A 15,793-nucleotide genomic window follows, 5' to 3' on the forward strand; every position below is an offset into this window, starting at 1 on the left:
GTTGGTATGATGTAAAGCAATGTTGTCACATATTTTCAATTAATAAATTACTTTAAATAAATCTATCCAGCACACCTAATTCTTTTATTTCGAATATATAAAATCTTTACCATTAAATTAAAATGAATTGTTTGATAGTCTATTAATAATTTAACAGAGACAAATAAAGTTTTTATGGATGTTAATATTGCGTAAACGCTGGCAACGGCGTAGGGCAGTGCATTTGTCATGTCACTTGTCAAACGATCATTTCTCTACGGGTAGTTTGCCATCGAGTGTGTGGTTTTGGCACGGAAATTTCTTAATTTTTACCCTTTTAATTTGGAAACAGTTATGTGGAAGTGATATTTTTGTGCGCCGGAAACACTTATCGACGATACCCGTCCGCCTAACAGCCCAGAGCAGCGCAAACCTGATCGAAAATGATGAAAATGGAAACAGACAAAATTGAAGACGTTACAAGCAACAATGCCCAGGTAAGTCGATTCTCTCGTTCTTAAGCCTTAACTGATGTTATTCCTACTTTCGAATAACGTTAAATTAGTTGTTTTAAGTTTAAGAAAGAGAATTTATTTATGGGAAAATAGCGAGAATATTGTTTGTACGTAGGCAATAATTTTTTTCTTAATATCGTCTGTCATGTAGGTAGTTATCTGTCAACCTTAGCCTTGTATACGCTTCCTAGATATTTCAAAAAGAAAGTTTGTGCAGAAGTAAATTTATTACCCAACTTGGTAATATTAAATCGCCGTTTATTCCCTGCTATACGAAATTATTCTTCCTCCTGTTCTCATTTTACAGGCGTAAGTAGAATATTGATGCTAGTTTCCTGAGACAATTGATAAGTAGGACAATATTATTGTTTCTTAACTGTAAATTGTTTTTTTATATACAATAAAACGGTTTATTTTAACAACAATACTGGCGTTCTTTGTTTAAAACGAATTTTACCTTCTTTTGTTGTTAGATTTGACCTTTTTAGACACGAAGAAACCGAAGATAGAGTCTTGCACAATAACTTAACATAGTTTTAAATTAGCATGACCTCTAACGGAGTGTTGCAATTTTTTTTAAATATAGGAATTGCTTCTAATCATATCTGTACTATTTTATAGTTGTAAATCTATTTTTATGTCTTATTTGTATAAAAAGAAAGTGATATTGAAGAAATATTGTCAAATTACTCACTTTCACTTCTAAAAATACATTGAAAACAAATTGCATAAAATTATAAGGTTCCTTTTGGATTTATTCTGTGTTTTTTATCGCTAGTAGAAAGTTGAAGGAGTGTGAAACAATCAATCACTGTGTGATATATTGTTTTTATTGCTTTAATTTGATTGAACGTCTTTTACCATGTATATTTGTTGTTGTCCTCAGAGATATACCCTTAAAAAGATCACTGAAGTGTAGAAGACTCCATAAAAATAACACTTTATTTACTGGAATCTCACTTAAAGACAAATCAGGCTGAATATTATTTGTTTATTTTAACTTAAATCATGTTTGTTTTATTTTTATATAAATGATTTCATATTAAATAGCATTAAATGTATTTTTAGGGGTCTATTAAATGAACGAATCATTCTGTATTGTTTAAAATATTATATTACAGCAATTTAAAGTCAAATTTATCAAATAATTACTTTATTTCAATTTAAATATATTTTTTTTATTTTTGTATGAATGTTTTCATACTAAATATTTTAGGATGTCTTTAAACGAATGAATCATGTCTGTTTTGTTAAAATACCCTATTTATAATAATTAAAAATCTATAAAGTTTACTGATAAAGCTTGCCGTATTATAGAATGATTAAGTGAACTTTAATTATATGATTAGTTTGATGTTATTGAATATTTTAATGGTTTCTTTGTACTTTTTTCATCTCTTATCCGCTTATCTCCCAGGGTCTTGTTATATTTGAAGTGTCTCCTGTGGCTGTAATAATATTTGCTTTAAATTACTCAGAAAAATATACGTCATTATAACGGTTACCTGCAGAAACGCATCTTATTGAAAATCTCATATTTTTACACGCAAAATTGCCAGTTTTGTGGTTACCGTTCAGTGGTTTTCTTAATTGTTGTTTGTGTTTATATTGTTTAAAGGTATTGCATTAATATAATTATTGGTAAATTATATTTTAAATTGGTAGATAATACAAGCTTTTTATTCCTTTTTGAGAAAGTTGTTGTCTTATTACTAACATTCGTAAGTTTTAAAATTATTTTGATTATTGATGTCGACTATAAATATCCTTCAATATATACAGGGTTGTTTACCACATACGACACGGAGTATTGTAGCTAAACGGCTAGATTTTTACAAATTGTAAGTTTTGGGTTCGTTGAAGGACTATTAGAGCTACAATTTAAAAATATTTTTACAAGATACAGAGTGTCCCAAATAAATAAAAAATATCAAAGTTGTATTTTTTTAAATGGAACACCCTATATATTATTACATTTTTAGTTTATACGATTAAAATAAAGGTAAATTTGATTAAGGTTTATTACACTTAAACCTTACCGTTTTTGAAATATTTTCAATTTTGCGAAATTGCAGTATAAATTTTAAGGCTTCATTTCTCCGAGGATATCAAAGTTTTTAATACTAAATATTTACTGAAGTTTATTTATCGATCAGTTATTGTGTTGCAATAATAAAAATTATACTACCTTATACAGAGTGTCTAAAATTTTATTTTAAATAATTACTAGCTTTAAACGGCAATAACTTATTTACATTAAATAGAACACCCTGTATATTTTATGAGAATCAGATGCACAATTTAATTGTCTATCAAATTGTATTATACCACTTCTTACCTATTCCTTCAAGTTTTCGTAGAAAATGCATTTTCTTATAATTTAGACCTCATTTATCAATATACCCATGGAATATTGACATTTTAGATTGTTTTTAAAACGACAAATGTACAAAATGTACAGGCTAGTAATATTATCGTTTTTAGTAAAACGATAATATTACTAGCCCATTTCTATGCAAAAAGAAAACTATTTAAATCTTTATAAAAGAATATACCATTAATTAAATATACCACCAGTATTTCCGCCCAAATACTAATTAACTACATACTTAATTGTGTTCGTTAATAAATTATTCTAAATAAATGTGGATTTGAATCAGAAATCAATATAATAATAAGTTATGAAAATGAACGTCTCTGTTGTTATAAATAGGCATTTGTCGAAAAATTAAATATCATTTTTAAGGTGTTACTTTTTAACACACTGTCTAATACACATACATAATTCAGCTTTTTAGTATTTGGAGCAATTATTATTAATCAACGCAAACAGTCAATTAATGTAGTTTGAATACTGGAATCATATTATTTGGTCCTTTTTAACAAATATTTAAACAGTTTTTTTTAATGAAATAAACGAACTATATCCACAATATTAGTATCTGTACTCTTTAAAAATTTGGTACATCTTTAAAAATAATCTAAACTGTCAGTATTCCATGGGTATATTGATAAATGGGTTCTAAATTACAAGAAAATGCATTTTCTACGGAAACTTGAAGAGATAGGTAAAAAATGGTATAATACAATTTGATAGACAATTAAATTGTGCATCATAAATATATTCATTATCATTCTCATAAAATATACAGGGTGTTCCATTTAAATTAAACAAATTATTGCCGTTTAAAGCTAGTAATTATTTAAAATTAATTTTTAGACACTCTGTATAAGGTAGTAAAGTTTTTATTATTGCAACACAATAACTGATCAATAAATAAACTTCAGTAAATATTTAGTAATAAAAACTTTGATACCCTAGGAGAAATGAAGCCTTAAAATTTATACTGCAATTTCACAAAGTTGAAAATATTTCAAAAACGGTAAGGTTTAAGTGTAATAAACCTTAATCAAATTTACCTTTATTTTAAGCGTAGAAACTAAAAATGTAATAATATATAAGGTGTTCCGTTTAAAAAAATACAACTTTGATATTTTTTATTTATTTGGGACACTCTGTATTTTGTAAAAATATTTTTAAATTGTAGCTCTAATAGTCCTTCAACGAATCCAAAACTTACAATTTGTAAAAATCTAGTCGTTTAGCTACAATACTTCGTGTCGTTTGTGGTGAACAACCCTGTATATATACAGTTAAGGAAAGGAGGGTTTATAACAGGCGTGCTATACAGGGTGTCTTCTAAAAGTGTCCTAAAGGTTACAGCTGTATAAGTGTATAGTTAAGTCAGTTGTGTTAGTTTTTTGCAATTAATTATACAGGGTGATCCGAATTGTATTCGGGAACCTTATTGTATCTATAAAAATAAGTAAAAAAAATGTTTCGTTTTGGAGATACAGGGTGCAGAAGTTTCATTTTTACTTCTAGACCCCCTACGACTTGATAAATACAAATTCGGTGAAAGAGAATCAGAATTTATTTATTCATTTCTTATTTGACGCGTATTAAACTATTTATTACACGTAAAAAACTATTTGTTACACGTAAAAAAAATGTTACACGCAGAAAACTGTTTGTTACACGTAAAAAATTATTTGTAACGCGTAAAAAATACATTTTTAATTTATTACTTTTTCAACATTTCAAACTACACTATTTCAAGCATGTTTTTCAATTTAATAGCTGTTAGTAATACAGCTATTACCTAATGTACAGACATTTTTTTAAATTATAATTACCGTATAATTTTGATTAAATCACAAAAAAAACAGGGTCTTTATGCAAGGAACAACTGTCCAAATTTTAAATTGAGTTAACCGTGTCATGTGGGGTAAAGGATGAAAGGGTTTCATTGGCACAAGCTTAAACAGATTTTTAGTTATTTTTGGCAAAATCTCCTTTATTTTTGTATTATTTTAACTGGTATATTTTTCTTTCAGTTCGGCAAGCATTTTGCCTTCATTAAAATACTGTTCCGGAAGCTGATGAAGCTGAATATTAATATACAGGCTGTTCAAAAAGGCGGATCGCTTTTTGGACACCCTGTAACCACATTTTTTATTTAGTTTTAAAAATAATAAGGTAGATAAGTACCATAAATGCCTTTTAATGTAACAACAAAGAAATTTAGGACAAGTATACCATAAGATCGAGAGAAAAAAGGCGTCGCGGTTGGCTCTAAAATTACAGTCGGTGATAATATTCTATAACACCCAAGGTTCCAGCCCAAAGTGTTTTTTTTTAATGAACTGTCATGTTTGTAACATCCAAAATTCAGTGTCGTGACTTGGGAGGCAAGTAATTATATTAAATTAACCTAAATAAAGTGATTTTTTTAAAACGTACTTGTCAAATGTCAACGGCGACATCTAGACAACCTACTAACTTGAACGAGTCTACTATAAACTTTTTTTTCGATTTAGCTGAAATTTTGAATGCGCGTATAAGTAATTTAAAAAAAATGAAGAAACACATTACTAAAAATTGTATTAATCTATAATAAATATGTAAAAATTAAAAAAAAACGATTAAAAAAAAGTCGCCTTGACTAGGATTCGAACCTGCCTTACTACGGCTCCAACGTCATAGCAGCGTAAAGTCCTAACGCTTTAACCACGCGGCCACCGAGGACTGGAAAGATTCTATGTAAAATTCTTACTTAAAAGATAATGTTTAGTGAAAGTAGTTTTTTATTTATAAACATTTATTTAATTCTGTTTTTAGTATTTGTTCTTATAGCGGCAACATAGATACATTATCTGTAAAAAATTCAACTGTCTAGCTATAACGGTTCATAAGATAGACCTTTGTGACAGACGGACGGACGGACAGCGAAGTCTTAGTAATAGGGTTCCCGTTTTTACTCTTTGGGTACGAAACCCTAAAAAAGAAAACCTAAGAAACCTTATTGTTTGGAAAACGTACAAAAATATTTTCTCGTAATTTTTTCTATAGTCAAGCACTCTCAGATCTTTTTTTCTTATGCTTACAAATTTTTTTGTTTCTTAAAATTGTCATTTTAGACGTGTTTTTTTTGCAGTATCCAATGACTATTCTGCCCCCGTACGAGACGACGCGCAAGAAAGAGGCCTCCTCCGCTAATTTCAGCGCCGAGCGCGAGTCTTGCCTGAAGTGCTTCGAGAAATGGACCCAGAGCGACCAGGTGGAGTTCGTGGAGGGCCTGCTGACCCGCATGTGTCACTATCAGCACAGCCACATCAATTCCTACTTGAAACCCATGCTGCAAAGGGATTTCATCACTCTACTGCCAAGTAAGCTTAGTGTTAGCCTTATATAGTATTGTCTGTAATAAATTGAATTTCTGTGATTTTTTTAGAAAAAGGATTAGATCACGTTGCAGAGAACATTCTATCCTACCTAGACGCGGATAGCTTGAGGAACTCAGAAATAGTGTGCAAAGAATGGTTCAGAGTCATTTCTGAGGGCATGCTATGGAAAAAATTGATCGAGAGGAAGGTCAGAACCAACACTCTATGGCGCGGTTTGGCTGAACGCAGAGGCTGGTAAGAAAACGTGTTAAAACTCTTGTTTTTTTTCTTTTAAATTGAATTTTTAGAAGTTTTTTGTAGTAGTAATTTTTTAGCTTAGACCATAAAGTGTCTAGATACAGAATTTGTATGTAGTATCATGTAAAAATGGTAAAAACCTATATTTTCATAAACACCAAGGATAACAGTATAAATTAATGAAGGGGAAAACTCACATTACATTACACAAGGCATTTTTTATGGCATGACCAACATTGCAATATTTATAAATCTATATCTCTGGCTAGGGAATGTTTCTTAGATCTAGAGAATTTTTATTAGTTCTAGGGAATTTTCCTTATATTTTTGGTAATACAATTTTCCTTGGATCTAGGGAATTTACAGTAGATCCGAGGAATATTTTCATATCTAGGGAATTTTCCTTATCCTTATATCTAGGAAATCCAATTTTTCTAGAGAATCTAGTATATCTAGAGAACGTTTTCAGCTCTAGGGAATTTTCCTTATATCTAGAGTATCTAATTTTCCTTGGATCTAGGGAATCTACTGTAGATCTGAGAACGTTTTTAGATCTAGAGAATTTTCCTTATATCTACGGTATCTAATTTTCCTTGTATCTAGAGAATTTACCGTAGATCTGAGAACATTTCTTAGGTCTAAGGAATTTTCATTAGTTCCAGGGAATTTTCCGTAGGTCTCGGGAATTTTTGTTATATCTAGGGAATACAATTTTCTTTGGATCTAGTAAATTTACTGTAGATCTGGGGAATGTTTCTTAGATTTAATGAATTTTCATTAGTTCTAGGGATTTTCCGTAGGTCTCGGGACTTTTCCTTATAGCATGGTAATACAATTTTCCTTGGATCTAGGCAATTTACCGTAGATCTAGGGAATGTTTCTTAGATCTGGGGAATTTTCACCAGTCCTAGGGAATTTTCCATAGGCCTCGGGAATTTTTATTATACCTAGGGAATACAATTTTTTTTAGATCTAAGGAATTTTCCGTAGGTCTCGGAAATTTTCCTTATATCAAGGTAATACAATTTTCCTTGGATCTAGGGAATTTACCGTAGATCTAGGGAATGTTTCTTAGATCTAGGGAATTTTCACAAGTCCTAGGGAATTTTCCATAGGCCTCGGGAATTTTTATTATACCTAGGGAATACAATTTTTTTAGATCTAAGGAATTTTCCGTAGGTCTCGGAAATTTTCCTTATATCAAGGTAATACAATTTTCCTTGGATCTAGGGAATTTACCGTAGATCTAGGGAATGTTTCTTAGATCTAGGGAATGTTTCTTAGATCTAGGGAATTTCTACAAGTCCCAGGGATTTTTCCGTAGGCCTCGGGAATTTTTCTTATATCTAGGGAATACAATTTTTCTTGGATCTAGGAAATTTTCCGTAGGTCTCGGGAATTTTCTTTATATCAAGGTAATACAATTTTCTTTGGATCTAGGGAATTTACCGTAGATCTAGGGAATGTTTCTTAGATATAGTGAATTTTCGCAAGCCCTAGGGAATTTTCCGTGGGCCTCGGGAATTTTTCTTATAACTAGGGAATACATTTTTTTGGATCTAGGAAATTTTCCGTAGACCTAAGGAAGGTACCTTAAATCTAAGAAATTCTTCGAAGACCTGGGGAATTTTCCGTATGTCTCAGGAGTTCTCCTTATGTCTAGGAAATTTTTGTTATATCTAAGAAATTTTCTTTAATGGCACACCCTGTATACTATTTTAAATCAATTAAAAAACCTTAGACCATAAAATTCATAGACACAGTCTCGGCTATATTTTGAAGCCATCATATATATCAAAAAATCAATTTCCTTTACAGGATTCAGTACCTGTTCAAGCCGCAGCCTGGGGAGAACCATAGACCTCACAGCTTCTACAGATCTCTCTATCCCAGGATCATCCGGGACATAGACACCATCGAGACGAATTGGAGGAGCGGCAAACACATCTTGCAGCGAATCAATTGCCGTTCGGAGAACAGCAAGGGCGTCTACTGCTTGCAGTACGACGATCAGAAGATCGTGTCCGGCTTGAGAGACAACACCATAAAGATATGGGACAGAAGTACTTTGCAGTGCACTAAGGTGGGTAAAATACGAGTAAAGAGATTACTTATAGGTAGTTTATTTTTATTATTAATACATTTTTATAAAGTTTCTTTTTTAATTTTATTTTGTAGGTACTTATCGGTCATACGGGTTCAGTACTGTGCCTTCAATATGACGATAAAGTTATCATCAGCGGCAGTAGCGATAGTACCGTTCGCGTTTGGAACGTCAACACTGGGGAAATGGTGAATACGCTGATCCATCATTGCGAGGCCGTTTTGCATCTTAGGTTCAACAATGGAATGATGGTTACATGTTCGAAGGTAAACAATCGTTTATTTTTGGTAGTTTCATGCTCTAGGGAATTATTTTTCCTAGATCTAGTGAATTTTCCTTATATCTAGGGAATTTTTACCTACATTTGTGGACTTTTCCTTAGATTTATTGATTTTTCCATATACCTATTGAATTTTCCTTATATCCAAGAAATTTACCTTAGATCTAGTGAATTTTTATGAGTTCTAGGGAATATTCCTTAGGTTCTCGGGAATTTTTCTTAGATCTAGAGAATTTTCCTAGATTTGGGGAATTTTTCTTAGATCTAGAGAATTTTCCTAGACTAGCGGAATTTTTCTTAGATCTAGGGAATTTTCCGTATAGCTAGGAAAATTCGTTCCTTATATCTAGGAAATTTTCCTTAGATCTATTATTTTTTTATATCTAGGTAATCCCATTTTTCTTGGATTTAGTGAACTTTCCGTAGATCTAATGAATTTTCATTAATTCTAGGAAATATTCCGTAGGTCTCCGGAATTTTTCTTAGATCTAGGGAATTTTCCTAGACCTGGGGAATTTTTCTTAGATCTAGAGAATTTTCCTAGACTAGTAGAATTTTTCTTAGATCAAGGAATTTTCCGTATATCTAGGAAAGTTCGTTCCTTATATCCAGGAAATTTTCCTTAGATCTATTATTTTTTTTATATCTAGGTAATCCCATTTTTCTTGGATTTAGTGAATTTTCCATAGATCTAATGAATTTTCATTAGTACTAGGGAATATTCCGTAGGTCTCGGGTTTTTTCCTTGTGTCTAAGAATTTTCCTTATATCTAAGGATTTTTTGCACGCCTCGGGAATTTTCCTTATGTCTAGGGAATTTTCCTTATGTCTAGGGAATTTTCCTTAGATCTAGGAAATCTTTCCTATATTCTCTAGGATCTAGGAAATTTTCTGTATACCTAGGAAAGTTTTCTTTTGTCTAGGAAATTTACCTTAGATCTAGTGAATTTTCATGAGTTCTAGGGAATATTCCGTAGGTTTCGAGAATTTTCCTTAGATCTACAGAATTTTCCGTATACCTAGGAAAGTTCGTTCCTTATATCCAGGAAATTTTCCTTGGATCTATTATTTTTTTATATCTAGGGAATCCCATTTTTCTTGGATTTAGTGAATTTTCCGTAGATCTAATGAATTTTCATTAGTTCTAGGGAATATTCCGTAGGTATCGGCACATTTCCTTAGATCTAGAGAATTTTCCTAGACTTGGGGAATTTTTCTTAGATCTAGGGAATTTTCCGTATACCTAGGAAAGTTTGTTCCTTATATCCATGAAATTTTCCTTAGATCTATTTTTTTATATCTAGGGAATCCCATTTTTGTGGGTTTAGTGAATTTTCCGTAGATTAATGAATTTTCATTAGTTCTAGGAAATATTTCATAGATCTAGGGATTTTTTCGTACACATCGGGAATTTTCTTTATGTTAAGGGAACTTTTCTTCGCTCTAAAAAAATCTTCCTTAGAATCCAGGAAATTTTCTAGATTTGTGGAATTTTCCTCATAAAGGAAATTTTCTATATACCTGGAAAAATGTCCTTTATCCAAGATATTTTCCTTAGATCTAGTGAATTTTCCTTATATAAATAATATCTAGGGAATACAATTTTCTTTGGATCTAGGGAATTTTTATTAACACTAGGGAATTTTCCGTGGATCTCAGGAATTTTCCTTGTATCTAGGAATTTTTCCTGAGATTGAATTTTTCTTAGGTTTAGAGAATCTAATATGCCTTGGATTTAGGGAATTTTCCTTTGGTATAGTGAACGTTCCTTAAATCTAGGGAATTTTCCATGTGTCGGGAATTTTCGTTAGATCTCGGGAAAGTTAAAGTTGTGAAGGAAGGAAAAATTATGTGGAGGAAAATTTGAAGAGCGAAAAAAATTTTAGAAAGCCTTTTAAGACAATATTTTTTAATAATAATGATATTTAGCAATCGTTTCTTCTGGCAACCCTGTATTTTAGTTCGAGACTATCCATACAGAGTGATCACGGTCGATAGGGTATTTATATATATTTTTTGTTATTTTACAGGACCGTTCAATAGCCGTTTGGGACATGACATCTCAGAGCGAGATAGCACTCAGAAGAGTGCTTGTAGGCCACAGAGCTGCAGTGAATGTGGTCGATTTCGACGAAAAGTATATAGTTTCGGCCAGCGGTGATCGCACCATTAAGGTACTCCATTTTATTTGTTTTTTAGTGTAATTTTTTAATAAAAAATGTCTTTATTTCTGTTTTCAGGTATGGTGCACGTCCTCTTCTGATTATGTACGTACTTTAACCGGTCACAAGAGAGGAATCGCCTGCTTGCAGTATAGAGATAGGTTGGTTGTGAGCGGCAGTTCGGACAATACTATAAGGTACATATTATTTTTATAACAATAAATTTATATGTAGGATACGTAAATATAATACATCCTTCATTTATTCAATAAAATTAAGTTTTTTGAAATTTTTTTGATTCAACCATTTCTGTTCACACCATAAAAATTTTAAAAATGTTTGAATGTTATTGATTACGTTATTTGTTTTCAAGTTATTTAAATTGAATACAAATTCTCTGTTTCAAGCATTTCTGTCTGTACTATAGCAATGATTTTTTTTTCTGTTTTTAGGTTGTGGGACATCGAGTGTGGAGCTTGTCTACGCGTACTGGAAGGTCACGAAGAACTAGTAAGATGCATCAGATTTGACAACAAAAGAATAGTCAGCGGAGCATACGATGGTAAAATCAAGGTCTGGGATCTTCTAGCTGCTCTGGACCCTAGAGCATCGACTAATTCGTTGTGTCTGCGCACTTTGGTGGTAAGTACAAAATGGTGCAAAGTACACAAGTCGTTTTTTCATTATATTTTTTTATGTTTTTTTGCATTATTATTATTTTTTTATTAATTTTAATTATATTCTCCACAGTCATGTTTTTTTCTTTACTTTATAGGAGCATACAGGTCGCGTGTTCAGACTACAGTTTGACGAATTTCAAATAGTGAGTAGTTCTCACGACGACACAATACTTATTTGGAACTTCTTAACTTCGATACCAGAGGGACCTGTGAACAACAGCACAGCGACCACACTAAACACTGGCGTGTCGCCCGAGACTCGTAAGTAATTCTTATATCGCTTCACGAAAAAAAAGTGGTTCGTATATACTTACAATATTTTTTAATATCTCTTTTCTTTTAGCCGATGTTTTTAATGATTTTTTGATATTTTTTTAACGAATTTTGCTTCAAAATAGTTTTTTTAAGAAATTTCACGTTTTCTTATCGAGTAGTTCATTTGAACATTTACTAGTTAAACTGTCTGTTTGAGTAGTTCATTTGTACTGTATGGTAAAATGAAGCCTTTTAAATATTTTTAACTCACTAACGCATTTTTGAGACACCCGTTATAATCTAACTGCTGCCTTATCCGATCTATGAGATCTTTTAATATTGATTTATTTTGCAATTTTCTGAAGAAATTTTATTTTTTATAGCGAGTAGTTCATATGACCGTTTAGTAGTCCAAATGTTTCTTTGAGTAGTTCATTTGTACTATATGGTAAAACGAAGCTTTTTAAATATTTTTAACTCACTAACGCATTTTTGAGACAGCCGGTATAATCTAGCTGTATCCGATCTATGAGATCTTTTAATATTTATTTATTTCGCAATTTTCTGAACGAATTTTATTTTTTCATATCGAGTAGTTCATATGACCGTTTAGTAGTCCGAATGTTTGTTTGAGTAGTTCATTTGTACTATATGGTAAAACGAAGCTTTTTAAATATTTTTAACTCACTAATGCATTTTTGAGACACCCGGTATAATCTAGCTGTATCCGATCTATGAGATCTTTTAATATTTATTTATTTTGCAATTTTCTGAAGAAATTTTATTTTTTATAGCGAGTAGTTCATATGACCGTTTAGTAGTCCAAATGTTTCTTTGAGTAGTTCATTTGTACTATATGGTAAAACGAAGCTTTTTAAATATTTTTAACTCACTAACGCATTTTTGAGACAGCCGGTATAATCTAGCTGTATCCGATCTATGAGATCTTTTAATATTTATTTATTTCGCAATTTTCCGAACGAATTTTATTTTTTCATATCGAGTAGTTCATATGACCGTTTAGTAGTCCGAATGTTTCTTTGAGTAGTTCATTTGTACTATATGGTAAAACAAAGCTTTTTAAATATTAACTCACTAATGCATTTTTGAGACACCCGGTATAATCTAGCTGTATCCGATCTATGAGATCTTTTAATATTTATTTATTTTGCAATTTTCTGAAGAAATTTTATTTTTTATAGCGAGTAGTTCATATGACCGTTTAGTAGTCCGAATGTTTCTTTGAGTAGTTTATTTGTACTATATAGTAAATGAGCATTTTTTTCAATTTATATTTTTTTGCAGCTGTTTGGAGCGAATAACAGTAGAACTGAGACCGATCCACGTACGAACGGTTCATTATTTCAGTTTAATAAAACAAATTTGAAGGATATACAGTGATGGAAATAAGTCGCCTGTACGATCTACAGCGACGGATTACAGTGACACTGACTGACTTTCCAAAAAAAAATACGTATTTTTTCGTTCTTTTCTTTCTTCGAAGCTTAAAAAACAACAAACAACGTTGTATAGATCTCTTAAAACATATTTTTTATTCTTGTTGATGATGTGTGTAAAAAAAACAAAAAAAAAACGAAGTGGTGGTAGTAGTTCAAAAGACTCGTGACTTCGCGATGAGGAACTTTATTAAGATTTATTATATAAATAATTATGTGGATGAATGATAATTTTAAGGTTATATTTCTATATATTTTCGATGTGTGCTAGTGATGATTCCATGACATGTGAAAAAGATTCGTTATTTATTCTCTTCAAAAACTTTGAATTTTCTGGACAAAAAAAGCATAAGAAAAAAAGATCTGAGACTGCTTGACTATAGAAAAAATTACGAGGAAATATTTCTGTACGTTTTCCAAACGATAAGGTTTCTTAGGTTTTCTTTTTTATTTTTTCTTGTCCACGGATTCATTATTTTTTATATTAGACTCGTTCAAGTTAGTAGGTGTGTGGTTGTATAGATGTCGCCGATGACATTTCAAAGGTAGGTTTAAAAAGCACTGTTTTTAGGTTAATTTAATATAATTACTTGCCTCACAAGTCACGACACTGAATTTTGGATGTTACGTCTTACATGACAGTTCATTGAAAAATCACTTTAGGCTGAAACCTTGGGTGTTAGAGAATATTATCACCGATTGTCATTTTAGAGGCAACCGCGACGCCTTTTTTCTCTCGATCTTATGGTATACTTGTCCTAAATTTCTTTGTTGTGACATTTAAAGGCATTTATGGCACTTATTTACCTTATTATTTTTAAAACTAAATAAAAAATGTGGTTACAGTGTGTGCAAAAAGTGATTCGACTTTTTGGACAGCCTGTATATTAATATTCAGCTTCATTAGCTTACGGAACAGTATTTTAATGAAGGCAAAATGCTTGCCGAACTGAAAGAAAAATATACTAGTTAAAATAATACAAAAATAAAGGAGATTTTGCCAAAAAAAATATAAATAAATAATAATTAAATATAATAACGAGGGTAGTTTGTGAAGAAACTAGTAAAAGTGCTTTTGTGATAAACATAATAAAAATCTCTTATTAAGTAGAAAGAATGGGTGTAATTAATTCTATATATGTTATACAGGTTGTCCTAGAATTTTTTTTGATCTATACGAAAAAAAAACGATTTTTTAACAAATTTTGGAAAATTAGACCACATTACTCTTGAGTAAAACTTTTTTTAGTGTGTATCCAAAATTCTAGGACATCCTGTATGCACGAAGCAAGACGGATTAATGAAAATATTTTTTTTTGTATTTATGCGTAATTTTTCGAACAAAGTAATTTTATCAATAAATTGCGGTAAATTTCAGTTTATTTCTAAGTTTTATTGCTGCTTGAAACGTAGAGTTGACCCTGTTGGTCTTTTTCTGTCAATTTGACGTATTTTTTGAAGCCTCATGATCTAGAAAAATACGTTATTCCTTGCAAATTTCCTAAATTTGAAGAATAGTTCGATTATGTCACTCTTTGAAGAAAAAGCAGCAACGTAAGATTCCGACTTGCAAGAAAATATAGCTTTATGCGTGACTGTATTTTTTAGACTTATTTTTATGTACTAATTTGTAAAATTCCCTAAAGTTGTAAATATCTTCTTGTATTAAGTGACTAGTTGTTTAATATAATTGTTTGCATTTATAAAAAAAAAGTTTGTTTTACCTATAATTTATTTGCAAATCCTTTCCGAGATAGACAACCAGCAATACATCGATTCCTAAGAAAACTTCGATACTTTGCGTATTGTTAGTTGCATATGCAATTGTAATCCTGAGAGAATATAGGCAACCAACATTACACTGACTCTTATGGAATGTATTATTAGTTGCATACACAATCACAAATTAGTTTCAAATAACTTCTTGGTCAAAAGGAGAGGAAAGGTTGAAATAAAAACCATTTTTTAGATAAATAAGTTTTTATTTAAAAAAAATCGTATTTTATATATCGAATAGTGAAATCACCACACACCGCTTATATTTTGAAATATATACCTAGGCTACATTCTAAAAAATAAAAACCGAAAAATATCACAATAGGCTTTTCATTTCATTTAGTTTTATATTAATAATAATATAAATAAACAATAATTCTTAACAAGTAGTTGAAAATAACGAAAAAATCGTGAGAAAACGAATTTTAAAAAGTATTTATCGAAAGACAAAGTAAATACTATAAAAGATCGATAATTTTATGTTACAAAGTTTTTTTTTAAACAATGAACTGGCGTGATAATAAATTAAGCAGAGTTCATGCAACTGTATTTTAGTTTAAATTTTACTCTGACATATTTTTCTCAATTACAATCACAGTT

General features: G+C 30.8%; 1 protein-coding gene across 3 annotated transcripts; it reads left to right on the plus strand.

Moving 5' to 3' along the window:
• The first annotated feature begins 219 nt into the window (after positions 1-219).
• Positions 220-15,130, plus strand: LOC115891140 (beta-TrCP). 3 transcript variants are annotated; one of them, XM_030911536.1, is made up of 10 exons: positions 220-476; positions 5,993-6,224; positions 6,290-6,476; positions 8,298-8,562; positions 8,658-8,849; positions 10,894-11,037; positions 11,104-11,222; positions 11,478-11,667; positions 11,801-11,966; positions 13,266-15,130. In XM_030911536.1, exons 1-10 carry the CDS (start codon positions 423-425, stop codon positions 13,280-13,282), a joined length of 1,566 nt encoding a protein of 521 aa, XP_030767396.1. In that variant the 5' UTR covers positions 220-422; the 3' UTR covers positions 13,283-15,130. The 3 variants fall into 3 exon arrangements, with proteins under 3 accessions (XP_030767396.1, XP_030767398.1, XP_030767397.1); XM_030911538.1 differs by lacking the exon at positions 220-476 and adding an exon at positions 662-803; XM_030911537.1 differs by lacking the exon at positions 220-476 and adding an exon at positions 1,974-2,112.
• The last annotated feature ends 663 nt before the right edge of the window (positions 15,131-15,793 follow it).

Source organism: Sitophilus oryzae, unplaced genomic scaffold (assembly GCF_002938485.1).
Source record: "Sitophilus oryzae breed Bouriz unplaced genomic scaffold, Soryzae_2.0 scaffold_966_pilon_pilon, whole genome shotgun sequence".
Lineage (NCBI taxonomy): Eukaryota > Metazoa > Arthropoda > Insecta > Coleoptera > Curculionidae > Sitophilus > Sitophilus oryzae.

What these genes read in the sequence shown, in the direction of transcription:
- LOC115891140 (XM_030911536.1), top strand. Translation starts at nt 423, where the DNA reads ATGATGAAAATGGAAACAGACAAAATTGAAGACGTTACAAGCAACAAT. An exon ending in TTACAAGCAACAATGCCCAG is followed by an intron (nt 477 to 5,992) that starts GTAAGTCGATTC and finishes TTTTTTTTGCAG; the next exon opens with TATCCAATGACTATTCTGCC. An exon ending in GTACTTTGCAGTGCACTAAG is followed by an intron (nt 8,563 to 8,657) that starts GTGGGTAAAATA and finishes TTTATTTTGTAG; the next exon opens with GTACTTATCGGTCATACGGG.